Below are 18205 nucleotides of genomic sequence, written 5' to 3' on the forward strand. Positions count from 1 at the left end.
AATTTAAAGTTGTAGCATTATACTGAGGCTTGTTTAACATACTTTCCAAACATTATTGAGACATTTCAACCATCATATTCAGGGGTTAGTATTGTAACACTTTGGAGATATCCTGGCATTGATTTTAACGCCCCTTTGCCTGGTAGAAATCAAGCAGGAGGACCATTTAAATGGAGTGGGGGACTTACCATTCTTTGCCCACCACAATTTCGCTGACTGCAATTTAAGCCACTGGAGTCCTCTTTAAATATGCTGATTAAAGCTTATCTGCTATGTTAACTTGAGGCCGAAGTGATAGTTTCCCTGTCAAGCCAAACCAAGCAGAATAGTGGCCTGGGCCAGAAGATCTTGTTGAATGTCGATACCGAAGAAAGTAAGTTTTTAAAAATTTTATTTAGTTTCTTTTGGAACAAGGGGAGCGTGTGCATTTCTCCAGGCCACAGAAGAAGCCTTGGGCCAATCCCCTACTCCTCCACCACCACCACCACCACCACCACCACCACCACCACCATCCCCCCCCCCACCCCCCCCACCCCCCCCCACCCCCCCCCCCCCCAAAAGGATGACAAATTCTGAGCCCCACGGAACGAGTTAACTTGTGTTGGAGCTCTATTTCCCTCAGCCCATGACAATGCATTTTGTCAACACTTCCCATCAACTACCCATGTTGTTTTGGTTGGGAAACCAGCATGTGGCACATTAATGAGGGGCTGGCAATGAAAATCAACAACATCAACAAGAACCTGTCTTCATAGAACCCCTTTGATGCAGTAAACCTTCCAAAAGCACTACATAGGAGTGTTATTAAACACAATTTAACACTGAGCCACATAAGGAGATATTAGGGCAAGCGACCAAAAGTTTGTTCAAAGAGGCTGGATTTAAGGAGCAAATAGAGAAAGAGAGAGAGAGGAGTTTTTGAGAGAGATAATTCCAGAGTTTAGGGCCTTGGCCAATGGTGGAGCAATCAAAATCAGGGATGGTCAAGAGGCCTGAATTAGTGTAGTGCAGTTATTTCAAAAAGTTATAGCACTGAATGAGATTACAGAGATAGGGAGGAGATAGTCCATGGAAAATTTGAAAACAAGGATAAGAATTTTAAAATTGAGGCATTGTTTAACCAGGAGTCAAGGAAGGTCAGTGAGCTCAGGGGTGATTGATGAGCAAATTAAGACATCAGCGGCAGAGTTTTGGATGACCTCAAATTTATATAGGGCAGAATGTGGGGGGCCAGTGAGGAATGCATTGATATGGTCAAGTCAGGAGGTAACAAAAGCATGGATGAAGGTTTCAGCAACAAGCCGTCTGACAATTTAGCAATAGTGGATGGGTAGGGAGATGATGTTAAAGTGGAGCTGGGTGTCATCAGCGTACAAAGTAGAAACTGACACTGGATTTTCAGCTGATGTTGCCAATGGGCAGCAAGTAGATGAAAAATAGGAGGGGGCCAAGATTTGATCCTTGTGGGACTCCAGAGATAACAGTGCCAAAGCGGAAAGAGAAGCCATTGTAGTTGATTCTCTGGCAATGGCAATGGAACCAGGTGAGTACAGTCCCACCCAGCTGGACACCAGTAATGAGGTGCTGGAGGAGGACGTTTCTCTTAATGGAAAGGCTGTAGACGAGTCCAGAGGACAAGGTGGGAAAGTTTAATTTTGTCCGTCACACCCTATGATGTCAGCTCCTGATTGTCATGCCAAATGCTGTGCTATGTTCCCACCCAAGAGCTAAATTAGAACCTGATAATCCAGAGGACATTAACAGCAAGCTGTGAATCAAATCAAAGTAGTAATCTAGTTTGCAAATTTGAAAGGTTTTGCCAAATATAGAGTTCCATTAAGAAAAACAATGGCTGATTTTCCAAATTCATACTGTTGTTTAAAACTTGAGGGCTGTGAAGTAATATCAGAAACTGGCCTAGGGTGTGTTTGAAAGTTCACTGGAAACAAGACATCCAGGAACTTCAAAACGTTTATTAACTATTTACAACTATGCAACCATGTACAGGGACAGATGAACACATGGTATCTTCTAGGGACATCTCCTTCTGAGTTCTATAGACATGTGATCTGACGTCACTGATTATGTATTGAAGCTATGAGCATCATAGCTCTTAAGCTTTTATACTACAGGCTGCAGATCTATGATTTCCTCATGTGCAATCAGTGGATGGAGTTCCTCATAAGCAGTGTAAATTTAGAAAATTAGTCCTGCAACATACACATAATTAGAAAGATTGAAATATTTATTCCACCTTTGCATCGAAAATGTTGAAGTTCAACTTCAGCAAAAATGCAAAGAGAGCACGATCGGACAAACTGCCCATTTTGCACCGCCCCCCACCACCTGCCTCCCCCTCCAAAATTAATTTCATTCCCATTGGTTCCTGACACTGTAAGAAATTATAAGGGAAAAAGTTGAGAAAGCTCCATATGCTAGTTTGTGTTGGTCTGAGGCCTGAGCCACATTTGGCTTTAGGCCTCATTTAAATGGTGTCAGCAAGCTGAGAGTGCCAATTTACAGCATGCCAGTCGGAAAGAGTGAGAAATTGGCTGCCTTCTTCAAGGTGGAGACTATCTTGGGGGGGTGGGGGGGCTCAAATGGGCCATTTTTTTGTGTGTGTACCAAGCAGAGTACCCCTGCTTCCTCTGGGTCCACAAAAATAAAAGTCAAAAATCCCTTGGGCCTTTTTGGAGCCCTTTTTAGCAATTCCTTTAAGGACTGCTGCTTAGGCTGCTCAATGTCTGCTATAGCTAGATAGAACATGCATAGCTATGTCCCACACTTATTTGCCTAAATTTTGAAATCAGATTTCACTGTCACACCTCTAAATCAATTTTGAAGAGAGGGCCTCAAACAGGCATTAGGATTGGCCTCCAGGATTGGTTTGGAGTCTCCAGGCATTGAAGAGCAATCTCCAGGATGCTGCTGTGTGCAACTCTGAAGAAAAACTGTCGGGACATTAAAAAAATTGTTGTTTTCTTGTCATTTTTCTATGAACCAGATATTTTAATATTGAAAATGGGGGATAAAAGGCTGTTTGGCTGACAGTCAAGCATCACCCAATAGGGTAATGAGTCTTTTTGCTTTCCAATTGGCATAGGAGGGCAGTACGTCACAAGGATGGATGTGTTAGCGACTAATGGCTGGAGTATGGGGACAAGTCATGTGATGAAACTTCCAGGAATGCATTTAATCACAGTTGGCAACCTTAATTAAGCCTCTTATTTGCAATATGCCTGTTTCAGGCATGGGTAGAGACACATATTTTTTGGCCTTATCCAATATGGCATGTGTTGTGTTTCCAGCAGAAAATGTCTTCCTGCATCCCCCCCACCCCAACATCCACTCCATGCTGAGTCCTTAGTCCAAATAGTGCACAAAAAAAGGTACTATGCAAACCAGTTTGTAGGCCACTGAAACCAGATGAAGATATCAAAATTGGTGTTTTTTTATACTACAGATTCAATAGAATGGGTGAAAAAGCAATAAATTATTAATTATATTTTTCCACAACAGATAACTTTAGTAGAGAATGTGTTTTTTAAATCTTAAGGTGTAATTCAGGTTATTATTTACCATAATGTTTTAAGTGTTTACCATAAAAAAATCCAGTGCAACAGATTCATATTTCATTAATATATATTCCAAATGTATTGTCTGATAATTTAAACATTTGGTTGCAGTTCCTGAAATATTGTACCTGCTCAATGAACTAAAAACATGCTTTGAGGCAATAATTTTGTGTGATGGCTATATGAAGATTTACTAACAGATTATGTCTAGTTGGTAAGTGGATAAGACACTGTCATTAAATGTTCTCCTTTATTTCTTTTCTTTTGTGCATCAGCTCCCGCAGGCTAAAAAGGTAACATTTTGAGTCAATTCCAGTTGATCTCATACATTCATTTATATCAGTGCCACTGCCAAATCAATACTGCTTAATTGTGTCAGTGTAATCAAGTTATCTTGTTCAACTGCACAAAGTCTGAAGAACTATTCATGTAAATGCGAGCGGAACTTTTATCACTTTTTCAGAATAATCCTGTTAAGTTTGCTTTTAAAAGGTTAAATTTCAATTAAATTTATTTTTTACTTGAAGTGATCTTTTAATTTATCTTCAAAGATTGATATAGCTTAGTAGAAAACCTCGCCAAAACTTAACACTGTCCCCCACCAGCGGACTGGGAGGCGGGGAGTGGGGGGCATGCCATCTCTGCTGGTATTTTATGAGCAGCGGGATAGGTGGTGGGCAGTTTGCCTACCCTTAGGCCAATTAATGCCCTTGAGTCGCCAATTAATAGCCACTTAAGGGTCTCTTCTCATCATCACTGATGTTTTACCAGCAGCAGATGGACGCTTCACCATCTCGGGTGGACTGCCCAGTAAAATCCTGGCAGCCTACCTGTGGGCTTGGATGGTGGGGAGGTGTTCGCTCCTGATCTGGCCTGCGGTCCACACCTAGGGCTGCTCCCGCAGGAAGAATACGTTTGACCCCCATTTCCCTTTGCTGGCGCCTGCTTGATTAACCCCAGCAAGCGCTGACCCTACTTACCTCCACCCTGGGCCTGCTCCAGCACCCAGTAGTGCTGCTGGGACTGAAGAGCTGGCCCAGAAGGATGGAAGCCACGACTACAGGCAATGAATTACCTGGGCAACATAAAGTTGAGTCGTGGTTCGCAAAGCCTGCAGAGGCAACTTGCTCCTGACTTTTGCTGTCCCATAAAATCCCAGCCCCTGGGTGCAAAAATTAAGTGCAATACAGTTTGCTATATACTCTTGACAGTGTATACTTATGTATTTTTTTGTTAATTTTTTTTTTAAATGGGTCTTCTAAATTATCAGAGACAATTAAGAGACAATCTTCTTATCAACTATAACAATAGCATGAGTCAGCCTAAGAAGCTAAAGTTTGAGTATGCTTTTAACATAGAAATCTTTTAACCTTGAGGACCAACCCTTCTTGCAGCATTCATCCAAAACATTTCAATATGATACAGGTGGCTTCCTCTATCAATGTTTTCTATTATTTACAGCACATGCTTAGATGATTGCTTGTTGTTCTCCCTTTTTACGAGTATTAAGATCCATAAAATTTCCTCTGAAGGATTCAGACACATACATTTTACACACTGTCATTAATTTTTCTCAGCCTTGTCCAAAGAATCATATTCATGGAATAGAAGACAAATCTTTATGTATCCATCATAAACCTCTGTCTCCCCTCATTATGTATTCTTGGCTGAGAGCCTTAGGCCTGGATTTTCACTCCTGAGGCGGGTGTGCTGAGCTGGGAAATTTCTCCTCTTGCCACACCCACCTCAGGAAAAAGTGCCTTAAATGGCAAGATCTTTGTTCTGGGGGGGTCACTTGTGGGATGGAGCCATCTTTAAAAGTGTATTTTAAACAGCTCATCACAGGGGCTGCCTCCACACTGTTTCCACAGGCAGCCGGACTGACCCCAGTTAACACCTCCCCCCACAACCACCAACTCGAGCGAAAATCCAGCTATGCAGGAAAGTTTCTCCCATGCCGGGTTTGGGAAGTCAGGAGTTTTCCTGACACTGAACACCCGACTTGGATGCAAAAATTCAGACTTCAGTCTCGTGGAAGTCCAAAGGGTTCTCACAGTGGGTCTAGGAAGCCACACATTGAACAGGTTACTGAAGGCACGAGAGACACGAGTGAGTTTCACTAACTCGGATTGAATGATGCTGAATTACATTTAAATTATATGCAAGTGGGCAACTAAACTTGTCTATGAGCTTCCCGCTGCTAACAGACAAATTTACATTTTGTTACCTTCCAGCCGCTGACTTAGTCGTTTACAGTTTTCCAGCCACCGGGTCTATAACATGTGGCCTTGCATGCCATTCTGTGTGCCCGGCCGCCACCTTGTCCACTCCAGTGGGCTCCACAAAATCCAGCCCAAATTTACTTTTTGCTCCAGTATCAAACTTCACCTTCAGATTAGTGGCTATGGACTTATTTCTCAACCTCTTCCTGATCTGAATGGTTGTGTGAATTACATTTCTCTGGGAATTATTGCATCCAGACATTTCATGCAGTTGTATGACTTCTATGTCTATTGTATCCTCAAACCCATCCCCATCACTCAGGATATGGATGTTTTGATTTCTTTTCCTTTTCATTCACCATGTTGCTCTGCCTCTGATAACTCCTTTACCATCTCCTTTCTTTCTTCTGCACATCTTTTCCCAATGATTGGGCTTTCCACAAACCCTACAGTCTGATCCATTTGCAGGACATTTCCTTCTTTCTGTGTACTCATGTAGTTGTCCACGGCTTTTGCACATCTTTCTGTCTGGCGTGCACTATTTTGTTGCTGTTTTCACTGTGTCAATCCTGCTGTCTTTCTCTTGACTAAACTGAAGGCTAGCCATTTGGGTAGTCAGCATCTTCATTTGTCTACTTAGGCTTCATGTGTTCTGGCAGTGTCAACAGCCTGCAATGTTGTGAACTAATCCTTTGCAATCAGAACTTTTTGTATATCAGGGTGTTCAGAGCTCAACGTTCGTTGATCTACCAGACTTTCATCTGTTTCTTTGGCCAGAATTTTCCCGTTGACGAGTTGGGGATGACCCGATGTCATCCGGTCCACTTAAATCTTTAGGAAGGCGGGCGGACAGCGCAATCAGCTGTCCGCCCGCCAACCTGTCAATGGCCAATTGAGGCCATTGACAGGATAATTAAGATCATTAAAAGCCCTGCCCGTCCAACCTTAAGGTTGGCGGGCAGGCCAGGAGCCCCAGCGGGATTCTGATAAAACGTGAAACCTCATCCACTGGCGGGATGAGGTTTCATGACTGTTTTTAAAAACTTTAATAAAGTTTCTGTGCTTCTTATTAACATGTCCGATCCCATGTGGCATTGCCACATGAGGGGGCATGTTAATAATTTTTTAAATTTTTCTATTTTTAAATCTTTTTAGACTGTCAGTAATCTCCCTGAGACAGCACTTAGTCTCAGGGAGCAATGCGCTCTTCCGCGCACATACACGAAAGAGCGCATTTTGATAGTTGGGGAATTCCTACCCCACCCTGCATAGGAAGTGCATTGCGCTTCCCATCGGGCAGCCTGCTGGGTGGGCCAATTAAGGCCCGCCCACTCAAAATGGTGGCGGGCCCCATTTTGGCAGCGGGGGTCAGCTGCTCACCCGCCGCCGAGCTGGTGGGGCCTGCCTGCCCACCAAGGGCAAAAATCTGCCCTTTGAATTTACATTTGCTGACCAGATTTCTCAATCTTGTTAAGAAATTGTCAACAGGCTCACCTGGTTCCAACCTTAAGCTCTGAAATTCATATTGGTGGATCTGATGATTTGATTTTGGCTGAGGATGGATGTTTTTGCCTTCAGGCTCTTCTCAGTTCCCACCTGACCCTCATCCTGCCATCTCGCAGAAGTGGAAACTGGTGATGGTCTGCATACAATCCTCCTGATGGCAGCATGGCTGTTGTGTAGGCCCATTGTCCTTGCATGGTTGGGTAGCAGAAGGATGTCATTAGTCATATGTATAGTGGTATTCCTTGTTTCCAAGAACCCAGCCCCTGGTTCTTCATGGTGGCCCACAGACGGTGGTAAGGGCAGACTGCCTCAGGATGAAGGCATTGTGGCTGCTGCCAGGATGGCAGGCATTCACCAACATGCTGTTCTGGGCATGGACACACACCAACTGTGGAACTCTTTGCAGTTTCTGTTGACACATGGAGCCCGCAAAGCCATGTGCATGCAGTTGACAGCTTCCTACACCATTGAGAACTCTGTTACTTTGATGGCCACTGGAAGTTCCCCTCCAAGTCACTCACCATCCTGACTTGGAAATATATCGCCGTTCCTTCAATGTCACTGGGTCAAAACCCTGGAACTGCCTTCCTAACAGCACTGTGGGTGTACCTACACCACATGGACTGCAGCGGTTCAAGAAGACAGCTCACCATCACCTTCTCAAGAGCAACTAGGGAGGGGCAATAAATCCTGGCCCAACCAGTGAAGCCCACATCCCGTGAATGAAAAATAAAAAAAGCATCGCCCTCACCCTGCTGTGTGGGCTGCAAATCATGTTGATGGAGGTGACACAGTTCAGTGACCAGCTCCTTGGTGAATCACATGCAACTCAGACATTTCTCCTGGCTGGGGTGGAGGTAGGAGAAGTGTTACCTGGAAACCCATGGTTAGGCCTCCTGTGGAGAGCCATCCTCCCCCTCCCTCTGTGTACAGCTTCCCCACTCTGCAGTTTCAGCTCCATTTCCTGGTCATGTCGAAAACCCAGAGGGACTGCAAATACAGCCCTCATAGTTATAGCAGCCTTTCCATGGACAAGTCACACAATTCCTCTGACCTCCCTATCAGGACACAGCAACACTCCCAAATCAACAAGTCACAGAACTCTCCAAAACACGGCACAGTACTTCCACAAACTTTGCCAGAGCAACTGTAAGTCAAAAGCACCTCACCTGGGGTTGGTTGACTGATTTTTTATATAGTGGGGGTGGGTGGAGGGAGGTTCCCTCATGCAGCTGAATATTGGGTCAGCCATGAGCAATTAGCACAGGGTGTTCACTGGACTTTTGCAGTTCAAGTTTGCAGAAAGTATATCAGATCAGTCTGAGAGGTTGTTTGACATCGCAACCTGTCCAGTGTGAAAGCTTCTGTTGCATGCACAGCACACCCACAATAGAGCTCTTCCCAGTATGTGGGTTGCACCAGAAGCACCAATCACACCGTCTTAAGGGCCTCCGGCTTCCATAGCGCCAGCTCCAGCAGTGCTACAGGGCCGAAGTTTGCAGAGTTAGGCCTGGATTTTCAGTCCTCAGGTGAGTGTGCCGAGCTGGGAAATTTCCTCTCTTGTCGCACCCGCCTCGGGAAGAAGTGTCACGAATGGTGGGATTTTGTCCTGGGGGACGGATATGGGATGGGGTCGGGCCTGCTCCCTCTGGATGCAGATCAGAAGCAGCTACAGGGACTGCCAAGTGCCAAGGTGGGCTGTTAAAAGGCCTGTCTTAGTTCTCTGGGATTTTGTCACAGTTGTTTTCTTAAACATTAGGCCCTCTAGCCCTCACCCCTCACACCCCTTACCCATTCCCCATGTCCCATGCCACTTCATCCCAGCCATGCCCCCAACCCATCCCCATGGCCCCTTACAGCTGTTAGGCCGACTTACTGCCAACTCATGAATTGTTTCTGCTGGATGGAGGGTGGGACCTCCAGATCTGGGGTCTGTTCACCATTTTAGATATGCTGTGGATTCTCCATGACTCTACAAAAATCCAGGCCCTAAAGCCTAGGCCTTAGACATAAATGAGGTCTCTCTTGGACTTTCCATTTTCATCTGGTTTGGGAGAGGAGGTTGATCAGGAGGAATCTCAAGCTGAACAGATACCACAGGTCACCTCCAGGGCTTGTCCATTGGTATCCATCTGTGGTTGTAACTGCTTCACCGTGATCCTTGTTTTTCTTCAGAGGGCTGAACTTCACTCACAAAGCAATATGTAGGTTGTGCCAGCTGCCAGACAGCTCCAGGCAAATCCCTTCGGGGAGATATCATTGGCTAACTAATATTCAACACCACTGCCAAATGAATCCTGCAATCACAATCCCCTTTTAGTAAAAATAACACTGGTCAACATGTGACTTTCCTGCACAACTACTCAGCCCACCATGGATTCCCTTGTAGCCCATTCTTTCAATCTTAGCCTCTTACTTCTGCTACAGTGGCAGACGGTTGCCTGATGATTCCAAATGAAATCAAGATAGGGAAGGCTGAATGCAAAACACATGCCTGCTGTGTAAAAATGAGGAGGGAGCTAATGGAGAAGTTGGTGATTGTGCATATGTTCACAAGTGGGAGAGAATGTTGCTAGTGGCTGCTATGAATGGGACAAGGAAGAAGCGAGTGTGTGCTTGTAATGAGAATGTAAGGTGGTATCGTACGGCTTTCTGCTACTCTTGTGGCATCATTCATAAGCTTCTTTCACTGCATCCAGCATATGCAAGGAAGCTGACAATCTCAGCAAACTCTCTCAATGCCAGATGCATTTCATGTTTGGGGATCTTCCCCTTGCTACCTTGGAAAAGAATGCCTCTCCTTGCCCTGAGCTCTTCCAGTATGATCTCCAAGAAGGCTTCAGAGAATCCGGGGACTTGCCTGTAACTCATGCCAGTTGTTAGTACTGTCACCTCTGAGTCAGCAGGTTGTGGGTTCAAGTCCCACACCAGGATTGAGCATAAAAAAGCTAAGCTGACTCACAGCACTCAGGGATTGCTGCACTGTCAGAGGTGCCATCTTTTGGATGAGGTGTTAAACTTAGGCTCTATCTACCTCTCAGGTGGATGTAAAAGACTCCATGGCACTATTTCAAAGTGCAGGGGAGTTATCTCCAGTGCCCTGGCCAATACATTACCGTTTGTGGGAGCTTGTTGTGAATGAATTGATTGTTACATTTCCTACATCATAACACAAAAGCTTATGTGCTGCCCGCATTAGGAGCAATGGACAAGGGTTAATTGCGCAATGCGTTCCCAGCCCCCATTTTGGGATTTATCCAATTTCGCAGTCGGGAAGTGATAGCCTCCATTCCACTATGTAATTAACTTCATACTATTTATTCTTGTTACTTTGGGGTAGATTAAATATGCCTTTACACTTAGAGTATTGCGTACACTTTTGCTCTCCTTATTTAAGGAGGGATATACTTGCATTGCAGGCAGTTCGGGAAAGGTCCGTTAGGTTGATTCCTGGGATGAAGGGGTTGTCTTATGAGGGGAGGTTGAGCAGTTTGAGCCTATACTCATTGGAATTTAGAGACAAATATATATGATACTGAGGCCATTTGACAGGTTAGATGCTGAGAGGTTGTTTCCCCTACTGGAGGAATCTACAACTGCAGATCCAGTTTCAAAATAAGGTTCTCCTTTTCTAGATGGAGAGGAGGAGGGATTTCTTCTCCCAGAGGGTTGGTAATCTTTGAAATCCTCTAGCTCAGACAGCAGTGTAGGCTAGGCCATTTATTGTATTCAAGGTTGAGTTAAACATATTTTTGCTCTGCAAGAAAGTCAAGGCTTATGGGAGCAGGCAGGGAAGTGGAGTTAAGGCCATGATCAGATCAGCCATGATCTTGTCGAATGCTGGAACAGGCTGGAGGAGTTGAATGGCCTACACGTGTTCCTATTTCATATGTTAATGTTCTTATGGTATTGCTACAGGGTAATGGTCGAAGATTTGTAGGACTTTCTGTACAAGAAAACAGTATGAAACTCTTGCTAGCTTCATTCATAGATCCTTTAGCTATTCAAGGCATTACGTAGTGGAGAACCTTTCTGAGATGCCCTACAACAGCTGAAGCTATATGTGATGATAGAATGACTGCCAGCTTCTGCCCATTATCTGGCACTTCCTCAAGCTTTTCAGGAGCCTTTGTAGAGTGGGAGGATCCGTAAGCACCTTGAGAAAATGCTTCCTCATTAGACATTTCTCCAGTCATACTACTGGTGCTGAGCATCCTAGCTGGATAACCTGAAATCTGTATCATGTCTCAGCTGGGGTAAAGTTCTTTGCAAATGATTCCCCAGTTTGTTAGTTCTGACAGTGATATAGTCCTTTATCTGGATGTTCAGTGTCTCAATGTGACTAGTCACAACATCCATGAAAGAACAATGTCCTATACTGTCCTCTTGTGCCTTGCAATTCTCCTGCAGAAAATTATGACACTGCCATTCAATAGTACCCTTCATCTCAGTCTGTCCTTCCTAGCCGACAGCACTGATATTGGAAGTACTTTGTTGAACATGTTATGAGAACTACTGCAGGCAGCACATGGTGGTCTCAAAAGATATGAAGAATTCCTTCTGCTCCAGCATTAAATTGCATCTGAAAGTGGAGCTAAAACAATACAATCCCTTGTTTATGTGATTGGCAAATGATGTGGGCTTGTAGCCTGGCCAGTTCTATCTTTGTTTTCTCTTACATTAAGATTCCCCATTGCTCCCCACCATCACCCCCACAATGCCACCCCAATCCTCCGGGCAGCAAGCTTTCTGTGCACCCTCCTAAGCACCAGCTTCTTGCCCAAAATATTTAGACAAACATAAAAATGGTTTGTGCTTCTTTCTGGAGCCACTGTCTAACATTACACCACCCCCCCTCCCCACCCCATGTGCATTCCACTAAGCCTATTCATCTCATTTATCAATTTTGTTCATGTTTGGTGGAAGTTTTTTTGCATAAATTAATTCTGTTTCTCCGAATGTACAAATTAGGATTAGGAGTAAGCCATTTGGCCCCTTTGAGCCTGCTCAACAATTTAATAATTGTTGTGGCCTCAACTCCATATTCCCACCTACCCCCGATGATCTTTGATTCCATTGTTAGTCACAAGTCCATCTACCTTTGCCTTAAAAATATTCAATGAGCCTGCCTCCACTGCTTTCTGAGGATGAGAATTTCAAAGACTCACAACCCTCCGAGAGAAAAAGGTAAAAGAAAAAATTTCTCCTCATCTCTGTCTTAAATGGTGATACCTTATTTTTAATCTGTGCCCCCTAGTTCTAGTCTGTTCCACAAGGGCAAACATCCTTTCAGCATTCGCCCTATCAATTCCCCTCAGGACCTTATATGTTTCAATAAGATCACCTCTCATTCTTCTAAACTCCAATGGATACACTCTCAGCCTGTCAACCTTTCTTCATAAGATGACCCCCCTATCCCAGGTATCCATCAAGTGAACCTTCTCTGAACTGCCTCTAATGCATTTATATCCATTCTTAAATAAGGAGACCAAAACTGTACACAGTACTCCAATGTAGTCTCACCAATATCCTATACAACTGTAGCAAAACATCTCTACTTTTATATTCCATTCCCCTCACAATAAACAGCAACATTCCATTTGCCTTCCTAATCACTTGCTGTTTCTGCATACCAACCTTTTGTGGTTCATCTAGAAGGACATCCAGATCCCACTGTACCTCAGAGTTCTGCCATCTCTCTCCGTTTAAATTAAATGCTGCTTTTCTACTCTTCTTGCCAAAGTGGTCAAGCTTTCACATTTTCCCACATTATACTCCATTTGCCAAATCTCTGCCCACACACTTTACCTATCGAGATCCCTTTGCAGTCTCCTTATGTCTTCTTCACAACTTTCTTTCCTATCTATTCTATCTATGTCATTCGCAAATTTAGTAACCATACATTCAGTCCCTTCATCCAGGTCATTGATATAAATTGAAAGTAGTTGAGGTCTCAGCACTGATCCCTGTGGCATTCCACTCATCACATCTTGCCAACCCAAAAATGACCCATTTATGTCTACTTTCTGTTTCCTGTTAGTTAACCAATCCTCTGGTCATGCTAATGTTTCGAGTCTGTATGACTCTTCACTCATACGGACTCGAAACATTAACTGTGTTCCTCTCCGCAGATGCTGTCAGACCTGCTGAGTTTTTCCAGGTTTTTTAATTTTTGTTTTGGATTTCCAGCATCCGCAGTTTTTTGCTTCTATCCTCTGTTCATGCTAATATGTTACCCCCAATGCCACAAGCTCTCGTTTTGCATAGTAATCTTTGACGTGACACCTTGTCAAATACCTTCTGGAAGTCAAAGTATAGCACCTCCACAGGGTCTCCTTTATCCATGTTGTTTGTTACTTCCTCAAAGAACTCTAATAAATTAAAATGGAATGGATATCCATAAAATTGTTTCATTGTTTCATTAGTTCATATTTATGTTCCATTTTTCTTTTGTATTGCTTTGGCTACATAAGTTCTTCATATCTGCTGCAGGTGTTTTCTATAATCTGTGTACTGTGTCTTTACATCTCATCCACGTGCTTTTTTTTAACTCAATGATATGATATCTAAATCATTAGAGCATCTTATTTCCCAAAATAGCATCCACAGGCTTTAACATTCATGGAGAGTACTCCTCTGACCACTAAGCATCAGTGATATTACAAACATGCCAGGAAGATTTTCAAGTGGACTTGTAAATATCTTTCAACAGCTCATATTTAGGCATTCACAGCAAATACCAATTAGAGGAAATTGTCCTGCTATGTTTATCATGCTGCATAGCAGCCAACGGAAACTGTCTCTACTCAGACATTCTTGCTGAGCTAAAATGTAATTACTAACAGCAAGGAGTCCAGAACAAACAGCCAGAGCTCCCCACTGGTCATAACTGACCGATTAAAAGGACTTTTTATCTGGTAAATGCCCATTCTTTGCTTTTATTGTAATGTTCAACACCTGCTGAGTTTCTGGGAAACAAAATATTCTGTGCATTGTTCATTTTCCTGATTTGCTTTGGGATATTTTTCTGCCTTATCACTTTATCTGCCATAGCTGTTCCTCATTTATGCAAATGATGTTGTAAATACTGATGCATTGAGAATAAGATGTTTCAGGAAAACACATGTTTATTATCCATTGGTGTACACCTAGATATTTTGACATTTTCCTATACTACAAATACTGTTGTTCTTAGGGCAAATTTTCCTCCTATTGCATTTACCTATAAAGGATCGTTTGGGCATAGTTTGTAAAAGACAGGAAGGATTATTTGCATTTAATAGAATTGCCCCCATACCCTTTATTCTGCCCATTTAAATAAACAGAATTTGTTTGAATTCATAAATCTTCAACTATACTTCTTTTCAGGTAGGTTACAAAGATAAGGAGCAGCAAGGCCATGGAGGGATTTGAAAACAAGGTTTAGAATTTGAAAATTGAGGCGATGCTTGAATGAGAAACAATGTAGGTCAAAGAACACAGGGGTAATGGGAGAGCGGAACTTGGTGTGAGGTTGGATACGACCAACAGAGGTTTAGTTGAGCTCAAATTTATGGAGAGTGCAAGGTGAGAGGCCAGCCAGGAGATCATTGGAATAGATTAAGTCGAAAATAACATTACCCGAGATTGCTTAAAGGTCCAGAAATATTTGTGAGATTCTATTAAATAAAAAGCATAATTTTATACAAATTCAGTGCTCACTGTAGAGCATTGTCATTATGGCAGAGTATTTGACAAAGCTATCACCTCACCTTTACATTCTTTCATTATGACAAGAATGGCGCATAATTTTTCCGGCTTCTCTTTGTTCCTAAGCAAGTACAGAAAAAAGTGGTAACTGGATAGTGCAAAGGCTATGGAGCCTGACAATATCCCAGCAGTAATCTACACTTAGAGAGGCAGGGATTAATCAAGGACAGTCAGCATGGTTTTGTTAAGGGGCGGTTGTGCCTGACCAATCTGATTGAACTTTTTGAAGAGGTGACCAGGTGGATGAGGGCAATGCACTTGAAGTAGTCCACTTGGACTTTAGCAAAGCTTTTGATAAGGTCCTGCATGGGAGACTGATAACAAAGGTAAGAGCCCATGGGATTCAAGGCAATTTGGCAAATTGAATCCAGAATTGGCTGAGTGGCTGGAAGCAGAGGGTGATGGTCGAGGGGTGTTTTCGTGACTGGATGCCTGTGTCCAGTGGGGCTCCACAGGGGTCGGTGTTGGGTCCCTTGCTGTTTGCGGTATATATAAATGATTTAGACTTGAACGTAGGAGGGTTGATCAGTAAGTTCGCAGATGACACGAAAATTGGTGGGGTGGTAAATAGCGAGGAGGATAGCCTTAGATTCCAGAAGGATATAGACCGGCTGGTCAGGTGGGCTGATCAGTGGCAAATGGAATTTAGTCCGGATAAGTGTGAGGTGATGAACTGGGGCAGGGCAAACAAGGCACGGAAATACATGATGAATGGTAGGACCCTGGGAAGTATCGAGGGACCTTGTTTGTGCATGTCCACCGGTCCCTTGAGGTAGCGGGATAGGTAGATAAGGTGGTTAAGAAGGCATATGGGATACTTGCCTTTATTAGCCAAGGCATAGAATATAAGAGCAGGGAGGTTATGTTGGAACTGTATAAAACGCTGGTTAGGCCACAGCTGGAGTATTGAGTGCAGTTCTGAAATCCGCATTATAGGAAGGATATGATTGCACTACGGAGAGGGCAGAGGAGATTTACCAGGATGTTGCCTGGGCTGGACAGTTTTAGTTATGAGTAGAGATTGGATAGACTAGGGTTATTTTCCCTGGAGCAGAGGAGATTGAGGGGAGACATGATGGAGATGTATAAAATTATGTGGGGCATAGATAGGGTAGACAGGAAGGAACTTATCCCCTTGGTGGAAGGATCAATAACCAGTGGGCAAAGATTTAAGGTAAGGGGCAGGAGATTTAGAGGGTATGCAAGGAAGAATTTTTTCACCCAGAGGGTGGTAGTAATATGGAACTCACTGCCTGAAAGGGGGTTGAGGTAGAAACCTTCATAACATTTAAGAAGTATTTGAATGTGCACTTGCGAGGCCATGGCATACAAGGCTATGGGCCTCGTGCTGGAAAATGGGATTAGAATAGTTAGGTACTTGTTTGACCAGTACTCTCTTGATGGGCCGAAGGACAATTTTCTGTGCTGTAGGTCTCTATGATTCAATGACTCTAATAGTACTTGTGCTCCAGAACTTGCCATGTCTCTAGCCAAATCGTTCCAGTACAGTTACAACGCTCCAGTACTGGCATCTACCCAGCTATGTGGAAAATTGCCCAGGTATGTCCTCTACACAAAAAGCAGGATAAATCTAACCTGACCCATTACCATCCCATCAGTCTACCCTCGATCATCAGTAAAGTGATGGAAAAGGTCATCAACAGTGCTATCAAATGGCACTTGCTTAGCAATAACCTGCTCACTGACGCCCAATTTGAGTTCCGCCAGGGCCACTCAGTTCCTAACCTCATTACAGCCTTTGTTCAAACATGGACAAAAGAGTTGAACTCCTGAAGTGAGGTGTGAATGACTGCCCTTAACACCAGGGCTGCATTTGACCAAGTGTGGCATCAAGGAGCCCTGTCAAAATTATAAACAATGGGAGTTGGGGGAAAACTCTCCACTGGTTGGAGTCATACCTAGCACAAAGAAAGATGATAATGGTTATTGGAGGTCAGTCATTTCAACTCCAGGACATCACTGCAAGAGTTTGTCAGGGTAGTGTCTTTGGCCCAAACAACTTTAGCTGCTTCATCAATGATTTTCCTTCCATTGTAAGGTCAGAAGTGGGGATGTTTGCTGATGATTGCACAATGTTCAGCACCATTCGTGACTCCTCAGATACTGAAGCAGTCCATGTCCAAATGCAGCAAGACCTGGACAATATCCAGGCTTGGGCTGACAAGTGGCAAGTAACATTTGTGCCCCACAAGTGTCAGGCAATGATCATCTCCAACAAGAGAGAATCCAACCATCGCCCTTTGATGTTCAATGGCATTGCCATCACTGAATCCCCCACTATCAACATCCTGAGGGTTACCATTGACCAGAAACTGAACTGTACTAGCCATATAAATACAACAGCAGATCAGAGGCTAGGAATCGTGTGACGAGTAACTCACCTCCTGACTCCTCAAAGCCTGTCCACCATCTACAAGGCACAAGTCAGGAGTGTGATGGAATAACCCCACATGACTGGCTAACTGCAGTTCCCACAACACTCAAGAAGCTTGACACCATCCAGGACAAAGCAGTTGCTTGATTGGCACCACATCCACAAACATTCACACCCTCCATCACCAACGCACAGTAGCAGCAGTGTGTACTCTCTCCAAGATGACTGCAGGAATTCACCGAGGCTCCTTAGACAGCACCTTCCAAACCCACGCCCACTACCATCCAGAAGGACAAGAACAGCAGGTAGATGGGAACACCATCACCTGGAAGTTCCCCTCCAAGACACTTGTTATCCTGACTTGGAAAGATATTGCCATTCCCTCACTGTCGCTGGGTCAAAATCCTGGAACTGCCCCCCCCCCAACTACAGCACTGTGGATGTACCTACACCTCATGGACTCTAGCGGTTCAAGAAGGCAGCTCACCACCACCTTCTCAAGAGCAACCAGGGATGGGCACTGAATGCTGGCCCAGCCAGCGAAGCCCACATCCAGTGAATTAATAAAAAAAAACTATCATTTTATGAAGACAATGGCCGTTTAAAGCTTAACGTGGCTTACTGAAGTTCTATTATGGAAGAACTCGATGTTCACTTTCTAATAAATTCCAGTTCAGCCAATTGATTTGACCCATCTGGTAGAGAATTTCCTATGCAGCTTTCTACCTATATATGTTGCCTTGAAGTTTATTAATTCT

General features: G+C 43.8%; 1 protein-coding gene across 1 annotated transcript in view; it reads left to right on the top strand.

Annotated features, from left to right (window-relative positions):
- cacna2d3a (calcium channel, voltage-dependent, alpha 2/delta subunit 3a) overlaps positions 1-18205 on the top strand; it is a 1018794-nt gene that overhangs the window by 642313 nt on the left and 358276 nt on the right. The window contains exon 14 of the mRNA XM_041191614.1: positions 3851-3868. Coding sequence (XP_041047548.1) covers positions 3851-3868 — 18 coding nt within the window. The remainder of the gene's footprint in view (positions 1-3850; positions 3869-18205) is intronic.

This window comes from Carcharodon carcharias, chromosome 7 (assembly GCF_017639515.1).
Source record: "Carcharodon carcharias isolate sCarCar2 chromosome 7, sCarCar2.pri, whole genome shotgun sequence".
Lineage (NCBI taxonomy): Eukaryota > Metazoa > Chordata > Chondrichthyes > Lamniformes > Lamnidae > Carcharodon > Carcharodon carcharias.